The sequence below is a fragment of the Misgurnus anguillicaudatus genome, unplaced genomic scaffold (genome assembly GCF_027580225.2).
Source record: "Misgurnus anguillicaudatus unplaced genomic scaffold, ASM2758022v2 HiC_scaffold_27, whole genome shotgun sequence".
In the NCBI taxonomy this organism is placed as follows: domain Eukaryota; kingdom Metazoa; phylum Chordata; class Actinopteri; order Cypriniformes; family Cobitidae; genus Misgurnus; species Misgurnus anguillicaudatus.
In genome coordinates, this window is record NW_027395277.1 from 1,428,250 (window position 1) to 1,444,985 (window position 16,736).

A 16,736-nucleotide genomic window follows, 5' to 3' on the forward strand; every position below is an offset into this window, starting at 1 on the left:
TGGCCGGTGCTGGGCTACCATCGTTTTGTAAGACAAATAATAATTTTTCTCTTACCTTATATATGTTTTGTAAGTGTTTTAGTTTAAATTATAATTTGGGTTTGGATCTGTTTCCTAATATATATAAAAAAGTGTATTTTTAGTTGCTATTGCTGAGATATGAAGTGTCAATCCTTAAAATTAAAATTGTCTTTGATGGTGTAGATTTGATATGTTTACATTAAGATGTGATACTTATTTCTGTTTTAGTTATGCGTCGAAGTACCGGTATGTATAGTAAGTCCTCTTGCACTCTTTGTATTACATCTCTCACTGTCTGACAACATATAATAGGCCACAATTTATTCATTTTATAAAGAAACATAATAATTTACATAACTATAGCTTTGAGCAACACATGCATCCCTTTAGAAGTATTAGGGTTTATTTGGTTAAAGGGACACTCCACTTTTTTTTAAATATGCTAATTTTCCAGCTCCCGTAGAGTTAAACACTTGTTTCTTACTGTTTTAAAATCCATTCAGCTGATCTCTGGGTCTGGCGTTAGCACTTTTAGCATAGCTTAGCATGATCCATTGAATCTGATTAAACATATTAGCATCGGGCAAAAGAATAACTAAAGAGCGGTGCGTAATATCATTACGCCTGCTGCAGCCATGTTACGGCAGCAAAGTCACTGATTATTACGCAGGAATGAGAGTATAGTTCCTAGCCATATCTGCCTAGAAAACCACAACTTTTAATTTTCTGTCGGTCTTAGTACACAATGTAACTACAGAAGACTCAAGCTTAAAAAAAAAGGAAAAATATCGAAACTCTTTGGTTATTTTTGAACGCAATGCTAATGGTCTAATCAGATTCAATGGATTGTGCTAAGCTATGCTAAAAGCGCTAGCGCCAGACCCAGAGATCAGCTGAATGGGTTTCAAAAATGTGTAAATCTGCATGTGTAAATCTCTAAAATCAAACTTTTGAATTAGATTGGGTACATTTGATATGTTCATATTTTTAAGATGTGTAATATTATTGTGTTTTAGTGTCAGGAACTGGAAGCTCCTGTTCTTCAAGTAAGTCATCTGGCACTCTTCATATAGATATCTCTCATAATCTCACAACTCTGGGCCGGATCTGCATGGAAGTTGGCGGATCCGGACCAGAGCTGTTGAACTAAATCCTGGACAGTTCTGTCAAAAAAACATTTTACCATTAATAATATGTGAAATTAAATGCTGTTTCAGGGATGCATAACAGATACTCGGAGGAATCAGCATGCTGTGAGTTTTCTTTGTATACAGATCAGATAATAGACCACATGGCATTCATTTCAAAATTATTTATTTACTGTAACTATATGCATAATTGTTATATTTTTGATTTGTAAATATTTATGTTACTTTGACTATATGTATTTTTTTTTGCATGTGTTTTCTCTGCTAATGTCTGATGGCATGTCGTTCTGCAAAGCTTTGAACTTTTTTCTCCAGATTCTGCTCGATATGAATCAGCTGAATCACTGGATATTAAAAATATTTTGGGTGGGATTAGGGACAGATTCTGATTCACCACAATGGGGTACATAGGGCAGTGTATATTGAAAGTATTTGACCTCCTAAAATGACCAAAATGTTGCATTTTTTTCTTGCATGTATTTTCTCTGCTAATGTTTGATGGAGCTTTGTTCATACTTTTGGATACATTATGTATCTTTTTTCCAGATTTTTTATCTGAATCTGTTGCACAAGCCCTGCGTGAATTACCGGATATTGACAATTATTCTCAGGTATTCGAAGAAAAGTATAGATGCAAGAGAAAGGCAGATTCTGATTTACTACAATGGGGTACGTAGGCCAGTGCATATTTGAAAGTATTTGACTGTTTATCCTAAAATTAGCAGAATTTTGTATTTTAATGACGATTAATCCAATATGATGACAAATCTCTGAGATCTCACACATGCAAGATACAATGAAGTGGCATGAACTTCACAGTTATGTACAATTGTGTAAACAAGCACTCATTCAGATAATCTATGTTTACATTAATGCGTTTATGCTTTAAAACGCGTTACTTTTGCTACGTTTACGCCTTTCATCTACACTACATCACCGTTTTCGACCCTCATAAACGGATTCGTTCGCAAACGCTGAAGACCCTGTTTTAGTTTGAGAACTCAGACGTTGCTCTGAGTGTAAATGAACGTAGACGGAGTCTTATGTAAACGAACAGCTGATATTAACGTGACAGCGCATCATTTTCAAAGTAAAAATTATTTTATTGATGTAAATGTTGGTTTGCAATGGAGGTTTTGCCAAAAATAGTAAACATCTACCAACCAGCTATTATAAACGCTATATCGGATTGTTTTAACATGTATCCTTATAGATAATGTCTGTTTTATATTAATGTTTGAGTATTGTTGGGTTTAATGTGTTTATGTTTTGTTTAACTTTAGTTAGCTTACGAAAGATAGACTGTAATTTTATACGCCATATAGGCGTTGCAAAGGCCAATATGAAGGGAGAATTGTAATGGGTCAGACATTATTTTTCAGTTTAATGTAAGTTTTGTTTGCCACTTTAAAATGAATTTCGTTTCAGATAAATTGTCTCTTAATTTTAATCGATGTTTTGTTGATAAGTTTGTTGAATATAAATTAATAAAAACAATAAACTCAACGTCATTAATATAATGCTTGTTTAGGCGCTTGGCTTTTAGCTATTTGTGTGTTGCTAGCGGAGGACGTGCACGGACCTCGCACACTTTTAAAAATTAATGCATTAAGCATTTCTGGTAGGCTAAAGCTATACTTCACCTCTTATATATGTTTGATTGAAGTTTGCATTTGCTAAAATTTATTTTTGCTTCAAGTTCGCTACTGTTTAGAATGCTTTCTTTTTAAATCATAAAGACCTTTCTGTTTAGTTATAAAATCAAAATTAACCTATTAATCATATTAATATGTTGCAGGGGGAGCTAGAACAGTATAAGTGTTTATGTTTTGTTTAAATTTGGTTAGCTTACGAAAGATAGACTGTAATTTTAAACGCAATATAGGCGTTGTAAAGGCCGATATGAAGGGAGAATTGTAATGGGTCAGACATTATTTTCCAGTTTAATGTAAGTTTTGTTTGCTACTTTAAAATGAATTTCGTTTCAGATAATTTGTCTCTTAATTTTAATCGATGTTTTGTTGATAAGTTTTTTGAATATAAATTAATAAAAACAACAAACTCAACGTCATTAATATGATGCTCGTTTAGGCGCTTGCGCATTTAGCTATTTGTGTGTTGCTAGCGGAGGACGTGCACGGACCTCGCACACTTTTAAAAATTAATGCAATAAGCATTTCTGGTAGGCTAAAGCAATACTTCACCTCTTACTATGTTTGATTAAAGTTTGCATTTGCTGACATTTATTTTTGCTTCAAGTTCGCTACTGTTTAGTACTGTTCACTTGAATGATTTCTTTTTAAATCATAAAGACCTTTCTGTTTAGTTATAAAATAAAAATTAACCTATTAATCATATTAATATGTTGTAGGGGGGAAGTAGAACAGTATAAGACTTTCCCAAACACATTTTTATAGGTTCAAAAATAGTGTCTGTTATAGTTGCCAGCAAAGGACCCATGTATGACTTTTTGTCAATATCGCACACCCCTAGGCTGCGTAAACGTGCAAAGGTAAGCTATTATTAGAGTAATAAGTTATTTTACACTTATATGCGCATGCCCAGTTACGTGATTGGTCATGTTTCATGCGTTTATGGTGGTGTATAGTGTGGATGAAGATTCTTTTAAAAATGCCAGTATAAACGAGGATCGTTTTCATTTTAAAATGCCGTTTTAAAACGCAAATGCTCTAATGTAAACATGGCCTTAGCATGCAAAATTTATTTTTGTCACTTTATAGTGCATTGCTCTGCAAATTACTACTGAACATAAGATTTTACCTCTTTATGTGTGTTCAGAAGAATCTGATCTCCATGAGGATCTTTTACTTCAGCTGATTTCTCTTCAAAAGGCTTCAGGCTGCTGGGAACTGAACGCTGCTTTGGCTCGAGTGTTTGGAAAGACTGAAGATGAGCTGACCAATCAGAAACCAGCACAGGTGTGACATATGATTCAACATGATGAAATAATGAAAGATGATAATAAATGCATGTGTACGGTGTGTGTATTTGTGTTTACAGGTGGATGGGTCAGTGTGGGCCACTCTTCTGTCTCTCATCTGGTTATACGGCTATAAAATACAGCAACAGATTGAGTGGCAGTTTGTGGCCATGAAGGCAGCGTCATGGATCGACTCTCAGAACGGTGAGATCTCCAAACCAGACGACATTCATCAGCAGATAAAGAGACGTTTGGTCAAGTATTAAACTAAAGTGATGTGTGTGTTTGTGTGTGTTTCAGTGGTCAGTCTGTCTCAGTGTGTGTGTGATGGGAATCATCTACTGGGATGTCAGGTGAAAGAAGAAACTTTGGGAATCTGAAGACTTCAGTGTTTCTACTTCCTGTGATGTCAGAAGGCCAACTATCTCTTATGAATATTAAGTTCATTTACAGTATTAGCTGTTCAGAAAAACATGTTTTAGACATATTCCTGTTTTTCTTGTCTGGCAGTGTTTATATTTCAGTTCAGTTATTATTAGAGATGTTGGATTAAGCTCTAGTCCCAGACTAGACTGAATGTGTGAGCTGTCTTAAGCCGAAAGTATACTAGGGACGTCCGCGTACGCGCGCCGTCCGCATGACGTCATTTTCGTCATCAAGAGGGTCCGCGGCCGGCCGCGCGGACCGTCCGCGTGCAGCCCAAAATTTGAGACCACGCGGACAGTGCGCGTACAGTCCGCGTACAACAGCGCATGCGCGTGAAAATATTTAGACAGGGCACTCCACTATAAACAATTATACAAAGGAAATAGACAGCATTTGCACACATACTATCGTTTTTCTTCTTTAACTTTTACTTCTTCCAAGAACAGAAAGCTCTGGAGCATGTTTGTTTGATTCCTGTTCTTTGTTGTCTTCTTGTTTGTTCTAAACTGTGTTTGCAATGGTGGATCAGTTACTTTTCTTCACCTATCCTAATGTTTTACTGTACTGTAAATGTCGCCAACTCAGTGCTGCCCTGACAGCCTGTTAGACTAATAATTTGAATAAGAAATCATTTGTATTGCGTATAGTGTCGAACGCGGCCATCCGCGCGTAGCCGCGTGGACTATACTCGGAAAGCTGCGCGGACGCGTGCGCGCGCGAGCCGGACGCGGACGCGGAAAAAAAGTATACCCGGGCCTTTAACTGAACACAGCTTGCATCTTAAAATATATCAAGGTCATTGTTTTGTCTCAAGATGCACACCAGTGATGTCTTTGAAAGGCTTGTTTTTAAAAAACACTTTCTAACAAGAGTCCAGTGAAACTTCTTAGTTTAAGACATTTTTAACTTTTGACATGAAAAATAACCGATCTGAAAACCTTTATGTAAAACTGTCTATTATTATTTTAATGTTTTCAATAAAAAAATCTGTGTCTTAAACTGATCCATGAGGTGAAATGATAAAAGGTCTAATGTATATTCATACAACAGAAATGTTTTAAAATTACTCACCAGCTTAAGATATTTTTTTATTTAAAAACAATTAGCCTAATGTTTTGTCTTAACACTTGACTTTTTATTATATCCTATGTTTCTCTTTTGTTTATTGAATTAAATTTAATATTATGTACCCTTTTTTAAGATGCATTTAGACTCATTTTAATATTTCATCTTCTATGTGTGTTTTTTTATTAGTGATTTATTGGTATTTTTACAACTACTATTTTGAACTGTTAAAGATTAATGAGGCCGCGCTGACATTGGTTACCTTCATTGAGGATCCGCCCACGGTATTTAAATAATATTCATGAGCTAGTCTTTCGTCATTCTAAACACACCCCCTGAGATTTAAGCACCGGTTTTCAGAAATATTTCCCACACGAAGCAGCTCTGATTTATTCATTACACACAGTTGTTGGTGTTTGTCTCTGAGGATATTTGACTACTGAGGTTCGTGTTTGATGTATTTTTTTGGTATTTTTTTGATATTTTTAACTAATATGTGTGTACATATTGAACGTTTTTAGTAAAAAGACTAATTTCTTTAAAATTATAAAATAATTTTATTTAGTTTTCCTGCTATTGCTCAGGTGAAAGGGGAGTTTACCCTAAAAACTTGAGACATCAGTTTACATTTTTATACAGTTTTTAAAACTATAAACACATATAAACAATACTATATACCTGTATTTTCTGGATGTATTCTATTAAAGAGACTGAGAAACAATTGTACATGATCACTATAACATTACACAAAACTTCTCATATATATATATATATATATATATATATATATATATATATATATATATATATATATATATATATATATATATATATATATATATATATATATATATATATATATATATATATATATATATATATGAGGTAATACTGTTTTAATGTAACGACGATGTTTAAAAAAACTTCTCTAGACCGCAGTTTGAATGTACAGAAACCTGAAGTGAAGTTTTATTTTCTTGTACAGAGACAGAATGACGACCTGCGGTCTCGTGACTAAACAAAAACAGCCAGGTATAAACTCACCTAGTTACTGTCTATCACTAAAGCTTTTTATTTGACAGACAGACAGACTGATTGTTGTCATGTTTGTTTTCTTGTCAGTTCCTCTGAAGAGCATCAGAGTTGAGGTGCAGGTGAAGAGTCATGTAGCTACAGTCACCTCCACTCTGCAGTATGTGAATGAGGAAGAGCGCCACCTGGAGGCCTTGTTTGTGTTTCCTCTGCCTGCTGATGCTGCTGTCTGTCACTTCAGTGCCAAGATCGGAGATCAGGAGATTGTGGCAGAGGTTCAAGAGAGACAAACTGTGAGTCTATAAACAAAAGCATTTAAGCATAATTTGCATTAAGGAGTCCAAACACCTACACACACAAACTTACAAGAAATGATGCACAGAAGAAAAGGTTGCCCCACTTAAAAAAACCAAAGAAACCACAGATGTATCCTGTTTGTTTGTGAAAGTTTTGAATTCTTCCAATTGCTCGAGAAATATACTTGCAAAATATTTATGATAAGGCTCCAGAGTTAATATATTTAGCATTTATTTATTGTTATTTAAACTCTTCGTCTCTCCCTTTGTGTGTGTTGCAGGCGAGGGATCAGTATGATGATGCTGTGAGTTTGGGTCAGCAGGCATTTCTGTTGGAAGAGAGTGAAGAAAGTTCTGATGTGTTCAGACTGAGTGTTGGGTGTCTGTCACCGGGTCAGAACGCTGACATCACCATCACATACATCACTGAACTCTCTGTGCAGGCCGACCACTCGCTGCGCTTCTGTCTGCCTGCTGTACTCAACCCCAGATACACACCAGCAGGTACTGCACTTCAACAGCTGTCGACACTTTACAGTAATACCACATAACACATTTACAGAAACACAAGATTTACAGTAATACCGCACATTTACAGTAACACACAACATTTACAGTAACAAACAACATTTACAGTAACACAAGATTTACACTAATACTGCACATTTACAATAACACGCAGCATTTACAGTAAAATCACACATTTAAAGCAACACACAACATTTACAGTAAAACCACACATTTACAGTAACACACAAGATTTACAGTAATAAGTGAGTTTAAAGATTGTTTTTCTAACACACTCTCTGTGTCGTCTTCAGGTTCAGATGCTGGAATAGTTTCAGAGATTTCGTCATGTGACTCTGTTCCCTACACTTTGACTCTTAGTGTTCATGTGCGCTCTCCAAACCCCATCTCCAAACTAGAGTCCAACTGTAATCTGGATCCTCTTGTGTTCCTTAACTCTGATCACACTCAGGCAACGGTACTGTGGGCTTAATACAGTTTATATGTGTGTGTTTTACAGAGATAATGTTGTTTAAAGCCTGTAATAATGTATTTGTGTGTTTGTGTTTTAGGTGAATCTGAGTTCTGGTCACAAGTTTGATAAAGATGTTGAGTTGTTTCTGTACTATCAGAATACCCATCAGCCCACTGCTATAGTGGAGGCAGGAGTGACCACTGCAAAACCAGGTACACACTACATCAATCTGATATAAACTCAAATTTTTTTTAGTTCTTCACTTCAGTCATTGATTTCTTTCTCTGTTTCAGGTTCTCTGATGAGTGACCCAGTGGTGATGATAAGTTTGTATCCAGAATTCCCAGAGGAAGTGATGTCATCATTAGCAACGCGGGGCGAGTTTGTTTTTGTGATTGACAGATCAGGCAGTATGGACTGTATGATGCATCGTGGGACAGGAGCACAAATGCGTATAGAAAGCGCAAAGGTATGAGTTTTTAAAGTGTTATCATTTTTTCACCAATATTTGAATCTTTCTAAACGCAATTAAAAAAGACATTTAAATCTCTGTACACATCTGTCTGTCTGCAGGAAACTCTGCTGTTACTGTTGAAGAGTCTGCCCATGGGCTGTTACTTTAATATCTATGGATTTGGCTCTCGTTTTGAGTCCTTCTTCCCGTTAGTAACTAGAATCTAAATCATCTATAGTTGTTATTTTGTTATATTCATCATGTGTGAGGATTTTAATGTTTGTGTCATTGCAGTCAGAGTGTTGTGTACAATCAGGACACAATGGATCAGGCACTGAAAATAGTCAATGAAATGCGAGCAGACATGGGCGGCACAGAGATTTTTCAGCCCCTGAAACACATCTACAGTCAACCCTGTTACCCTGAACACCCAAGACAGGTGCATCACCTTAAAATACATCAGAAACCAAACCTGAAGTATTTAAAAAGACTGAAGTTTTCCAAATTTGTCAGGCTTTTCATTTTTCAGATGGTTAAGTGTCATTTGTAAGATGTTTTCTCTATGCAGTTGTTTGTCTTCACTGATGGAGAGGTGGGAAACACTAAAGAGGTTCTGGATCTTGTGAAACTTCATGTTAAATCTCACAGGTACATTTCTCTTTATTTACATTTCCACTTAATAGCTCATGACAGTAAATTATTGAAGATTTGATTGATGATTTGTATCTTCAGGTGTTTCTCATTCGGGATTGGTGAGGGTGCAAGTACTGCCCTCATCACAGGAATGGCCAAAGAAGGATCTGGACACGCCCAGTTCATCACAGGCACAGACCGCATGCAACCCAAAGTGAGACTATGGGCTCTATCTTACACCCGGCGCAATGTGCGACGCAAGTGTATTTTGCTAGTTTCCACCCTGTGCAATTATCATTTTCACGTTTAGGGCCATGTTGTTTAAAGCTCACGTAAAGCACGCTGTTTCTGCATTTCTGATGTTAATCTGGAGTACCTAGAGTATTATATCTCTGAAGAGTCTTTAGTTTAATCAGATTTATAAAAGAAAGATTAGCTTTACCGAATCTTTCCGATAACGTACGAAAAAATGAAGGAGGATTTACTACCGCGGGTGGAGCAAGTACGAGTCATGCAACACTATACAACACTTATAACTTATGATTCACTACATGTTCGTGTCATTTATATAATATGTACGCGCATATTTACAACATAAGACAGAAGTCTTACTTACCGCATGCAACTCGTGACCCGGTTGGGAAAATCCAGCGCATCAAACACACACGCAAAACTCCGCTGCTAATCCGAATAATAAACTATACCCATTGTTTTCATGAGGCTGGATTTTTTTTCCTTACATCCAAAAACACACTTCTTCCCATATAAAGAAGTGATACGTATAGAAAACCCCTGAAATGTCAGTTGGACCTGTAATCGAAAAAACTTTCCGAAACTTGTACAAACCCTGGCGAAGTGGATTCTGCACAGAAATACTCTGTAACACGTCCAACTGCTTTTTTGACACTTTAGCATGAGGAAACAACTCTATAACTGTGTTAATAAGTCAGAATTCTTGAAATACCATTGACCCCCCCCCCCCCCCCCTTTAAATAGCAAATGCATTTGCGCTCCCTTTTGCGCCAATGGCCGTTCTGGTCTGAAAACGAGGTGTGTTCAGGCACATTGTTGGCGCGTTGCTATTTTGAGGCAACTAAAATAGACTTCGCCATTGACCAACAAAAACCTGCTCTAAAGTCAATGGCACAATATGTTTTTTGTTATTTAAAGAGCGCATTAGTAATATGTGCCTATAAACGGGACGACAACGCAGGTTTGCTTATCACACACATGAATGCGCAGCAGCACAAAAACACCTTTAAATATGAAAGATTAAAGGATTGAATGTAAAAGATTATTATTGAGTCTCTTGGACATAAATGAGGACTAATTATGAGACGTTAGAAGGCGTGAAGAGCTGCTTCACCTGCAGCCTGGTAAGTAAATAAATGCTTTGCTTTAAACAAATGCATCTATTTTTAAATGTTTTTTTTAATGCTACCTCGCGGATTTATTGTATATGATGATGAAAAACTTGTGACGCTGTCCAAGTGCTGAAACGTGCGGAGAGCCGTTTGTAAATTCTTTAGCTCCTGTTTGTTATAAAATAAAGTATTTTTAGGGTACAAACCTTTTCTTACATACTTGTAAATTATTTTTTGATGATATTGGATAGCCATACATTTAAAGTAATTAAAAGCCTGCTTTTTTACTTCCATGGCTAAAAGAAAAGTGAAAAGTGAAAAACAACACAATTATTTAACATTAATCTTAAACTGGGGATCTTCTTCCTCCGCTTAGTTTTTCAATTTACAAAGTCTGTCATCTAAATAGGGATTAGACATAGCGCCAGCGCAACAGGCTTTTAAAGGGGATGAGAGTTGAGACTTTCATTGGTTTATTGCACGTTACGCCCAAAATACTCCCATTACTCATAAAAAAATAGGACCAACCCTTTTCGATCATGCGATCGGCACTCAAACCATTTTTCCCGTTATGACATTGTTTTATTTCTCTTCAAATGTTATCAGGTGATGGAGTCTCTCAGGTTTGCTCTTCAGCCTGCAGTGAACAAGATCTCAGTGAAGTGGAAAGTACCACATGGCATTAAGGTTAACACACTGTCTCCACCCATCAATGTGCTCTTCCAGGGTCAAAGGTCACACATTTATGCCCAACTTAAAGGACAGGTGAGAACTTTCAGCTTGAGGTTTGTCATTTTATCTTCTGGTCATGGGTTTGTAGATAAATTGTTTTCATTTCTGTGTCATAGAGTTCTAAAAGCTCTGAAGGATCAGTGAAGGTTCAATACAACCTGAAAGATCAACCAGTGAAAAACCAGCTTCACTTCTGCCTTAAACCAACTGAGGACACTGGGTAACATAAACAAAGCACAGATTCATCCTGATTCAGACTCATTTAAGAACAGTCAGATTCTTTAAATCACAGTTTGTAAACTTTTCGTCAATGTTTCTGCAGGTTGTCCATCCATCGTCTGGCGGCCCGCTCTCTAATCCGCTGTCTGGAGCAGTACGAGAGGAAAGCGTGTGCAAAGGTGGATGATATCAAGAGGAGGATGGTGGAGATCAGTGTTGAAGCAGGAGTGAGCAGTGTTCATACAGCCTTCATTGCCATTAATAAAGACAACAGAGAGGCTGTGAAAGGACCTCTAATACAGAGAAGAGTACCAACACGAGGTTTGTCATCTGATTGTTAAAATTACAGTTTTCATTTAATGTTTTTTACCTTTTAAAACACATGTTTTTATTTTAATAATTTTAGATGTAAGGGTTAGATTACATTCATTCCTATGGATCCAAACAGGGATGAATTTAGAAGCCACCAAACACTTCCATGTTTTTTCTATTTAAAGACTGTTACATGAGTAGTTACACGAGTAAGTATGCTGGCACAAAATAAAACTTTTGTTTGGAGCCATAGGAATGAATGGGGCTAGGCTAAATGCTAATACATTCAAGAAGTGCTGTACAAAGATTAAAAGTGCACGCATTAAAAAAAGATAGGTATGTATTAATTTATAAGTTGAGAGAAGAACATAGTAAAAGATTGAAAAAAGGGTGATGTTTTCCTTTAATCCAAGATTATAACAAACAAACATATACTCAAAATGCAAATCTTTATTAGTTCAAAAGAGCTACACTGCCTCTGTGTATAACATACAACTGGTACAGTCATTATTCTTGTTTAGGTGTTGCAGAAAGAATTTGTCATTGTTGTAATCTAACAAATATTTATGTGATAGAAAATGAGAAGCACTTTCTGTATGTTTGTCTTATAGATCTACGTAAGAAATATTAAGTGAACTTGTTCTTGTCGGTAATGTCTGCAAAGATGTCAAATATTTGTGGCTCGAATTATGTATGGCAGTTAGCATTGTATATAAACCAATGAATAAAACATTTAGACTATCTGCCATGTCATGTTATCTGTGGAACTATGGGCCGAGAGGTCATATATTCCTAAAAACTAAATTAAAAACTACATATAAAGTTTTTTGGTGTGTTTTAGGGATGCGCCGGCCAATAATGACTCAGTCACGTAAGAGAAACACACAGTAACTCTACAGATATTTTCTGCTTTGTTTATTTGTTGTGTTTGTATAATTGTGTTATTTCTCATGGTTCAGCAGTAAGTGTTAATTTGTGTTTTAGGTTTTATGTGCGTGTCCATGATGCCTCCACGCTGTGGAAGTAGAGAAACACACAGTCGCTGTACACAGATTTGTTTCTTTGTTGTGTTTGTATATTTGTGTTATTTCTCAATGTGCTGACATGGTTTAGCAGTGTTTGATAATAACTGGTTGTTTGTGTTTTAGTGGGGTCCATGCCGAACAGGCCTATACACGTGAGGTCTAATGCATGTGCAAGTAAGAGAAATATAAAAGTCACTGTACAAAGATTTTTATTTATTTATTATTTAATGAGTTGTTGTGTTGAGGGTTTAGCAGTGATATTTAAGAAGCTGTTTTATTTGTAGGAGATATGAGTGCAGATTATTCCCAAGCGTTGATGTTAGATACAAACACTTTCAGCATGAAGAAACTTAAAGGAGCTTCATTACCGAAAAGACATGGTTAGTCTTCTCACAGTTTGTGTCTGGCATAACATTTTCATCACACGCTTGAGGTATTCGACCAGTCACAATGCACCGGATAGTTGGCCAATCAAAGAGAACTGCACTTTTCAAAACTATGAGCTTCAAACAGCAAAAATCTGAAAAATTTTGGCTGCTCTGGTCTCCCCTTTGGGAATATATGAAAAGGTTTTTCTAATGACTACACATGATCATTTGTTTTTCTTTTCCTTTATCTCATACTTACAGTTATTATAATAATGTGAGGTGGTGTTAATATTTCGAAATTGTGTTTTTCCAAGTCCTTTGGCTTTTTTATTTTTCCCTATATCAGCCTTTTTTCTTGTCATTTTCATAAATTTTTTCAGATTTCTTACCACTGTCTTAGTTATAAAATTACTGTATCCTGATACTGTTACTGTCAATGTAATTCTATTGGCAAATAATAATAATAAAAAAAACTATGAGCTTTGTAAAAATCAACGGGTTTCATAAAGTCAGGGCATGAGGAGCAACAAAAATGTATGTTATGTGGAAATTATGTTTTTTTTAAACCTTAAACCGCGTAAACACATTGCATTACACCAAATACACAAAATAATGTATTTTCAGGGTTCTAACGGGTCCTTGAAATCCTTGAAAGTTTGTGAATCTGGGGGAAATAATTTAAAGCCCTGGAAATTTTTTGAAAATATACATATATACACTCTTAAAATGAATGTGTTAAATTAACACATCTTGTGTCTAGTTAAGGACAACACATCTAGTGTGTTGTCCTTAATTTAACACATCTCTGTGTTATTTTTAGAACAACACACTTTGTGTTGTTTTAACAAATCTTGTGTTGTCCCTTTTATTTATATGAACTCTAAATCAGCACGAAATGACACATAATGTGTTAAAATTAACACATAATGTGTTAAATAGTTTAACACAAAGCAATGTGTTAAAATTAACACACCCTGGATGTGTTAATTTTAACTCATTGCTTTGTGTTAAACTATTTAACACATGTTTTTAACACATTAAGTGTCATTTAAGTTCATAAAGAATAAAAGGGACAACACAAGATGTGTTAAAACAACACAAAGTGTGTTGTTCCAAAAATAACACAGAGATGTGTTAAATTAAGAAAATGGAATATTCCTTTAAAGCCTGTAAGTTTCCTCCCGTTAGCATTGTATTGTGACCAAATCTTTCAAACATAATAAGGAGCGTCACATTTTCGGCTGACGTTAAAGGTATTCAGGCCAATCACAACGTACAGATTAGCTGACCAATCAGGGACAAATCCGTGTGTTTCAGGAAGAGAGGGAAATCTGGAGCTACAAAATGTATGGTGTGCGGAAAATAATGTGTATTTTTAACCATAAATCATGCGAACACATTGTATTATACAAAATGCACAAAATAACGTCGTTTTTTAGCAATTAAATAGGTGCCCTTTAAATAAAAAGCGTATATTTTGCAAATTAAAAGTCCTCGTCACTGTTTTGCTTATTATGTTTTAGTGATGTGAATTAATATTTTTAATATTACTGCAATGTTGTACATGTTGCATTTAACTTTTGTATTGGTTAATTTTAAATACAGTTCAGTAGTTTAATCTGCATCAATGTGTCATATTTGTTTAAATAAAATGATAAATATCTAACACCATATTTATTTTTAAAAGTCTGAAGGGTCTCAGCTCTGTTGTGTTGGGCTGACAAGCGTCTAAACATCTCATTTTAGTTCGCTTCGTAGACTTCAGAGGCTGCAGCCTTCAAATACTGACTCTTGCCTTCAAAGTCCGCGCCCTTAGAAGGATACTGCTCATGAATTGGGATGCACCCATAGTTAAATTTGTGTATATAATTAAACAAGTTTATTTTTGGTAACTTATCAATATGTGGAATTGTATAGATATTTTAGAAATGCTTCAGGCTGACTCTCTTTTAAAATGCGGTAAGAATCTGATTTAATTATGCTTTTGATTGCAGTTTGTTACTAATCTATAGTAGTTTATATGTGAGAGGATTTACTGTATTGTGTTGTTATATTTGTGTTTTTTCATCTAAATGAGATATTTCTCATAGGACTGATGGATATTCTACCTGTACAAGAACAGAAGACTGGAATTATGACAAGTAAGACAATAAATAAACACTCTCACTATTTAAAATCTATAAATCACAAAACTTCATCTGGTTAATTGCTGTTTTCATTTACAGAGGCCAGAAATTTATTTCGTCGTAATTCTAAAAGCAAGTCTGTACAATCTGACCAGAGAAGCTGTCAAAGCAAACAAGACGGTACTGAAAATACAAACACACAAAGATCTTTACATTCATATCTCATTTGTCACACATTGTTAGCTTGATATGATGAGCAATGTTTGTATTCACCAGAATCTAATCCTGAGATGAGCTCTGATCTCCATGATGATCCTTTACTTCAGCTGATTTCTCTTCAAAAAGCTTCAGGCTGCTGGGAACTGAACGCTGCTTTGGCCCGAGTGTTTGGAAAGACTAAAGATGAGCTGACCAATCAGAAACCAGCACAGGTGTGACATATGATTCAACATGATGAAATAATGAAAGATGATGATAAATGCATGTGTACGGTGTGTGTATTTGTGTTTACAGGTGGATGGGTCAGTGTGGGCCACTCTTCTGTCTCTTATCTGGTTATACGGCTATAAAATACAGCAACAGATTGAGTGGCAGTTTGTGGCCATGAAGGCGGCGTCATGGATCGGCTCTCAGAACGGTGAGATCTCCAAACCAGACGACATTCATCAGCAGATAAAGAGACGTTTGGTCAAGTATTAAACTAAAGTGATGTGTGTGTTTGTGTGTGTTTCAGTGGACAGTCTGTCTCAGTGTGTGTGTGATGGGAATCATCTACTGGGATGTCAGGTGAAAGAAGAAACTTTGGGAATCTGAAGACTTCAGTGTTTCTACTTCCTGTGATGTCAGCAGACCAAATATCTCTTATGAATATTTAGTGTATTTACAGCAGTGTTGAGGCTACATACTCAGATTGATGGCTGGCCCACCCAGTCAGAAGAGACACAAAATAAATGAAATCACGCATAAATTTACAATAATCTCTTTAATAATAATTGCTCAAATACGCATAATTAAGAAATAAATAACTATTTATATAGGATGTTTACTATTTGTTTACCGTTGTTTTTTTGTGTTTATTTTCTTTATTTGTTCTTAAATTATTTTCCTTATTTCCATTATTTGCTGATCCAAATATTATTCGTTCCATGACTCAAAAAACGTATTGTAATCTGTAAAATTGTGTAATTTAAGAGTAGCCATTGAGGTCCACCCTATTTCACTAGTCCCAGACTAGACTGAATGTTTGAGCTGTGCTACCTGAAAACATTGTTTGCATTGTCATTTTTTTTTATATATCAGTGTCATTGTTTTGTCTCAAGAACCAGTAATGTCTTTGTAAGGCTTGTTTAATGAAAATGATCTGAAAACCTCTATGTATTGTGCCCGTTATTTTAAATGTTTTCAAATAAAATTTGTGTACCCTAAACTGATCCATGAGGTGAAGTCATAAAAGGTTTATTGTATATACATACAACAGAAATGTTTTTTTTTAATAGGCCTATTACTCACCAGCTTAAGATAAATATAATAAATTCATTATTTTATCTAAAAATAATGAATGTTTTCCTTAAATGTTTAACACTTTGTTTTTT

At 35.5% G+C, this 16,736-nt stretch overlaps 2 protein-coding genes across 3 annotated transcripts; both read left to right on the top strand.

The window, feature by feature from the left end:
- Positions 1 to 105: 105 nt before the first annotated feature.
- On the top strand, positions 106 to 4,698 carry LOC141362491 (von Willebrand factor A domain-containing protein 5A-like). 2 transcript variants are annotated; one of them, XM_073864646.1, is made up of 7 exons: positions 106 to 276; positions 1,038 to 1,067; positions 1,239 to 1,274; positions 1,716 to 1,838; positions 3,969 to 4,108; positions 4,191 to 4,314; positions 4,411 to 4,698. In XM_073864646.1, the coding sequence occupies exons 1-7, from the start codon at positions 252 to 254 to the stop codon at positions 4,488 to 4,490; spliced, it is 558 nt and encodes a 185-aa protein (XP_073720747.1). In that variant the 5' UTR covers positions 106 to 251; the 3' UTR covers positions 4,491 to 4,698. The 2 variants fall into 2 exon arrangements, with proteins under 2 accessions (XP_073720747.1, XP_073720748.1); XM_073864647.1 differs by having other exon boundaries at positions 106 to 267.
- A 602-nt stretch (positions 4,699 to 5,300) lies between these two features.
- Positions 5,301 to 16,574, top strand: LOC129433103 (von Willebrand factor A domain-containing protein 5A). The gene is made up of 23 exons (XM_073864648.1): positions 5,301 to 6,045; positions 6,587 to 6,633; positions 6,724 to 6,926; positions 7,211 to 7,433; positions 7,751 to 7,914; positions 8,009 to 8,123; positions 8,205 to 8,380; positions 8,485 to 8,573; positions 8,660 to 8,804; positions 8,934 to 9,013; positions 9,098 to 9,212; positions 10,969 to 11,127; positions 11,211 to 11,314; positions 11,417 to 11,634; positions 12,467 to 12,496; positions 12,610 to 12,669; positions 12,774 to 12,824; positions 12,935 to 13,030; positions 15,109 to 15,159; positions 15,244 to 15,324; positions 15,421 to 15,575; positions 15,658 to 15,781; positions 15,878 to 16,574. The coding sequence occupies exons 2-23, from the start codon at positions 6,594 to 6,596 to the stop codon at positions 15,955 to 15,957; spliced, it is 2,559 nt and encodes an 852-aa protein (XP_073720749.1). The 5' UTR covers positions 5,301 to 6,045; positions 6,587 to 6,593; the 3' UTR covers positions 15,958 to 16,574.
- Positions 16,575 to 16,736: the final 162 nt, after the last annotated feature.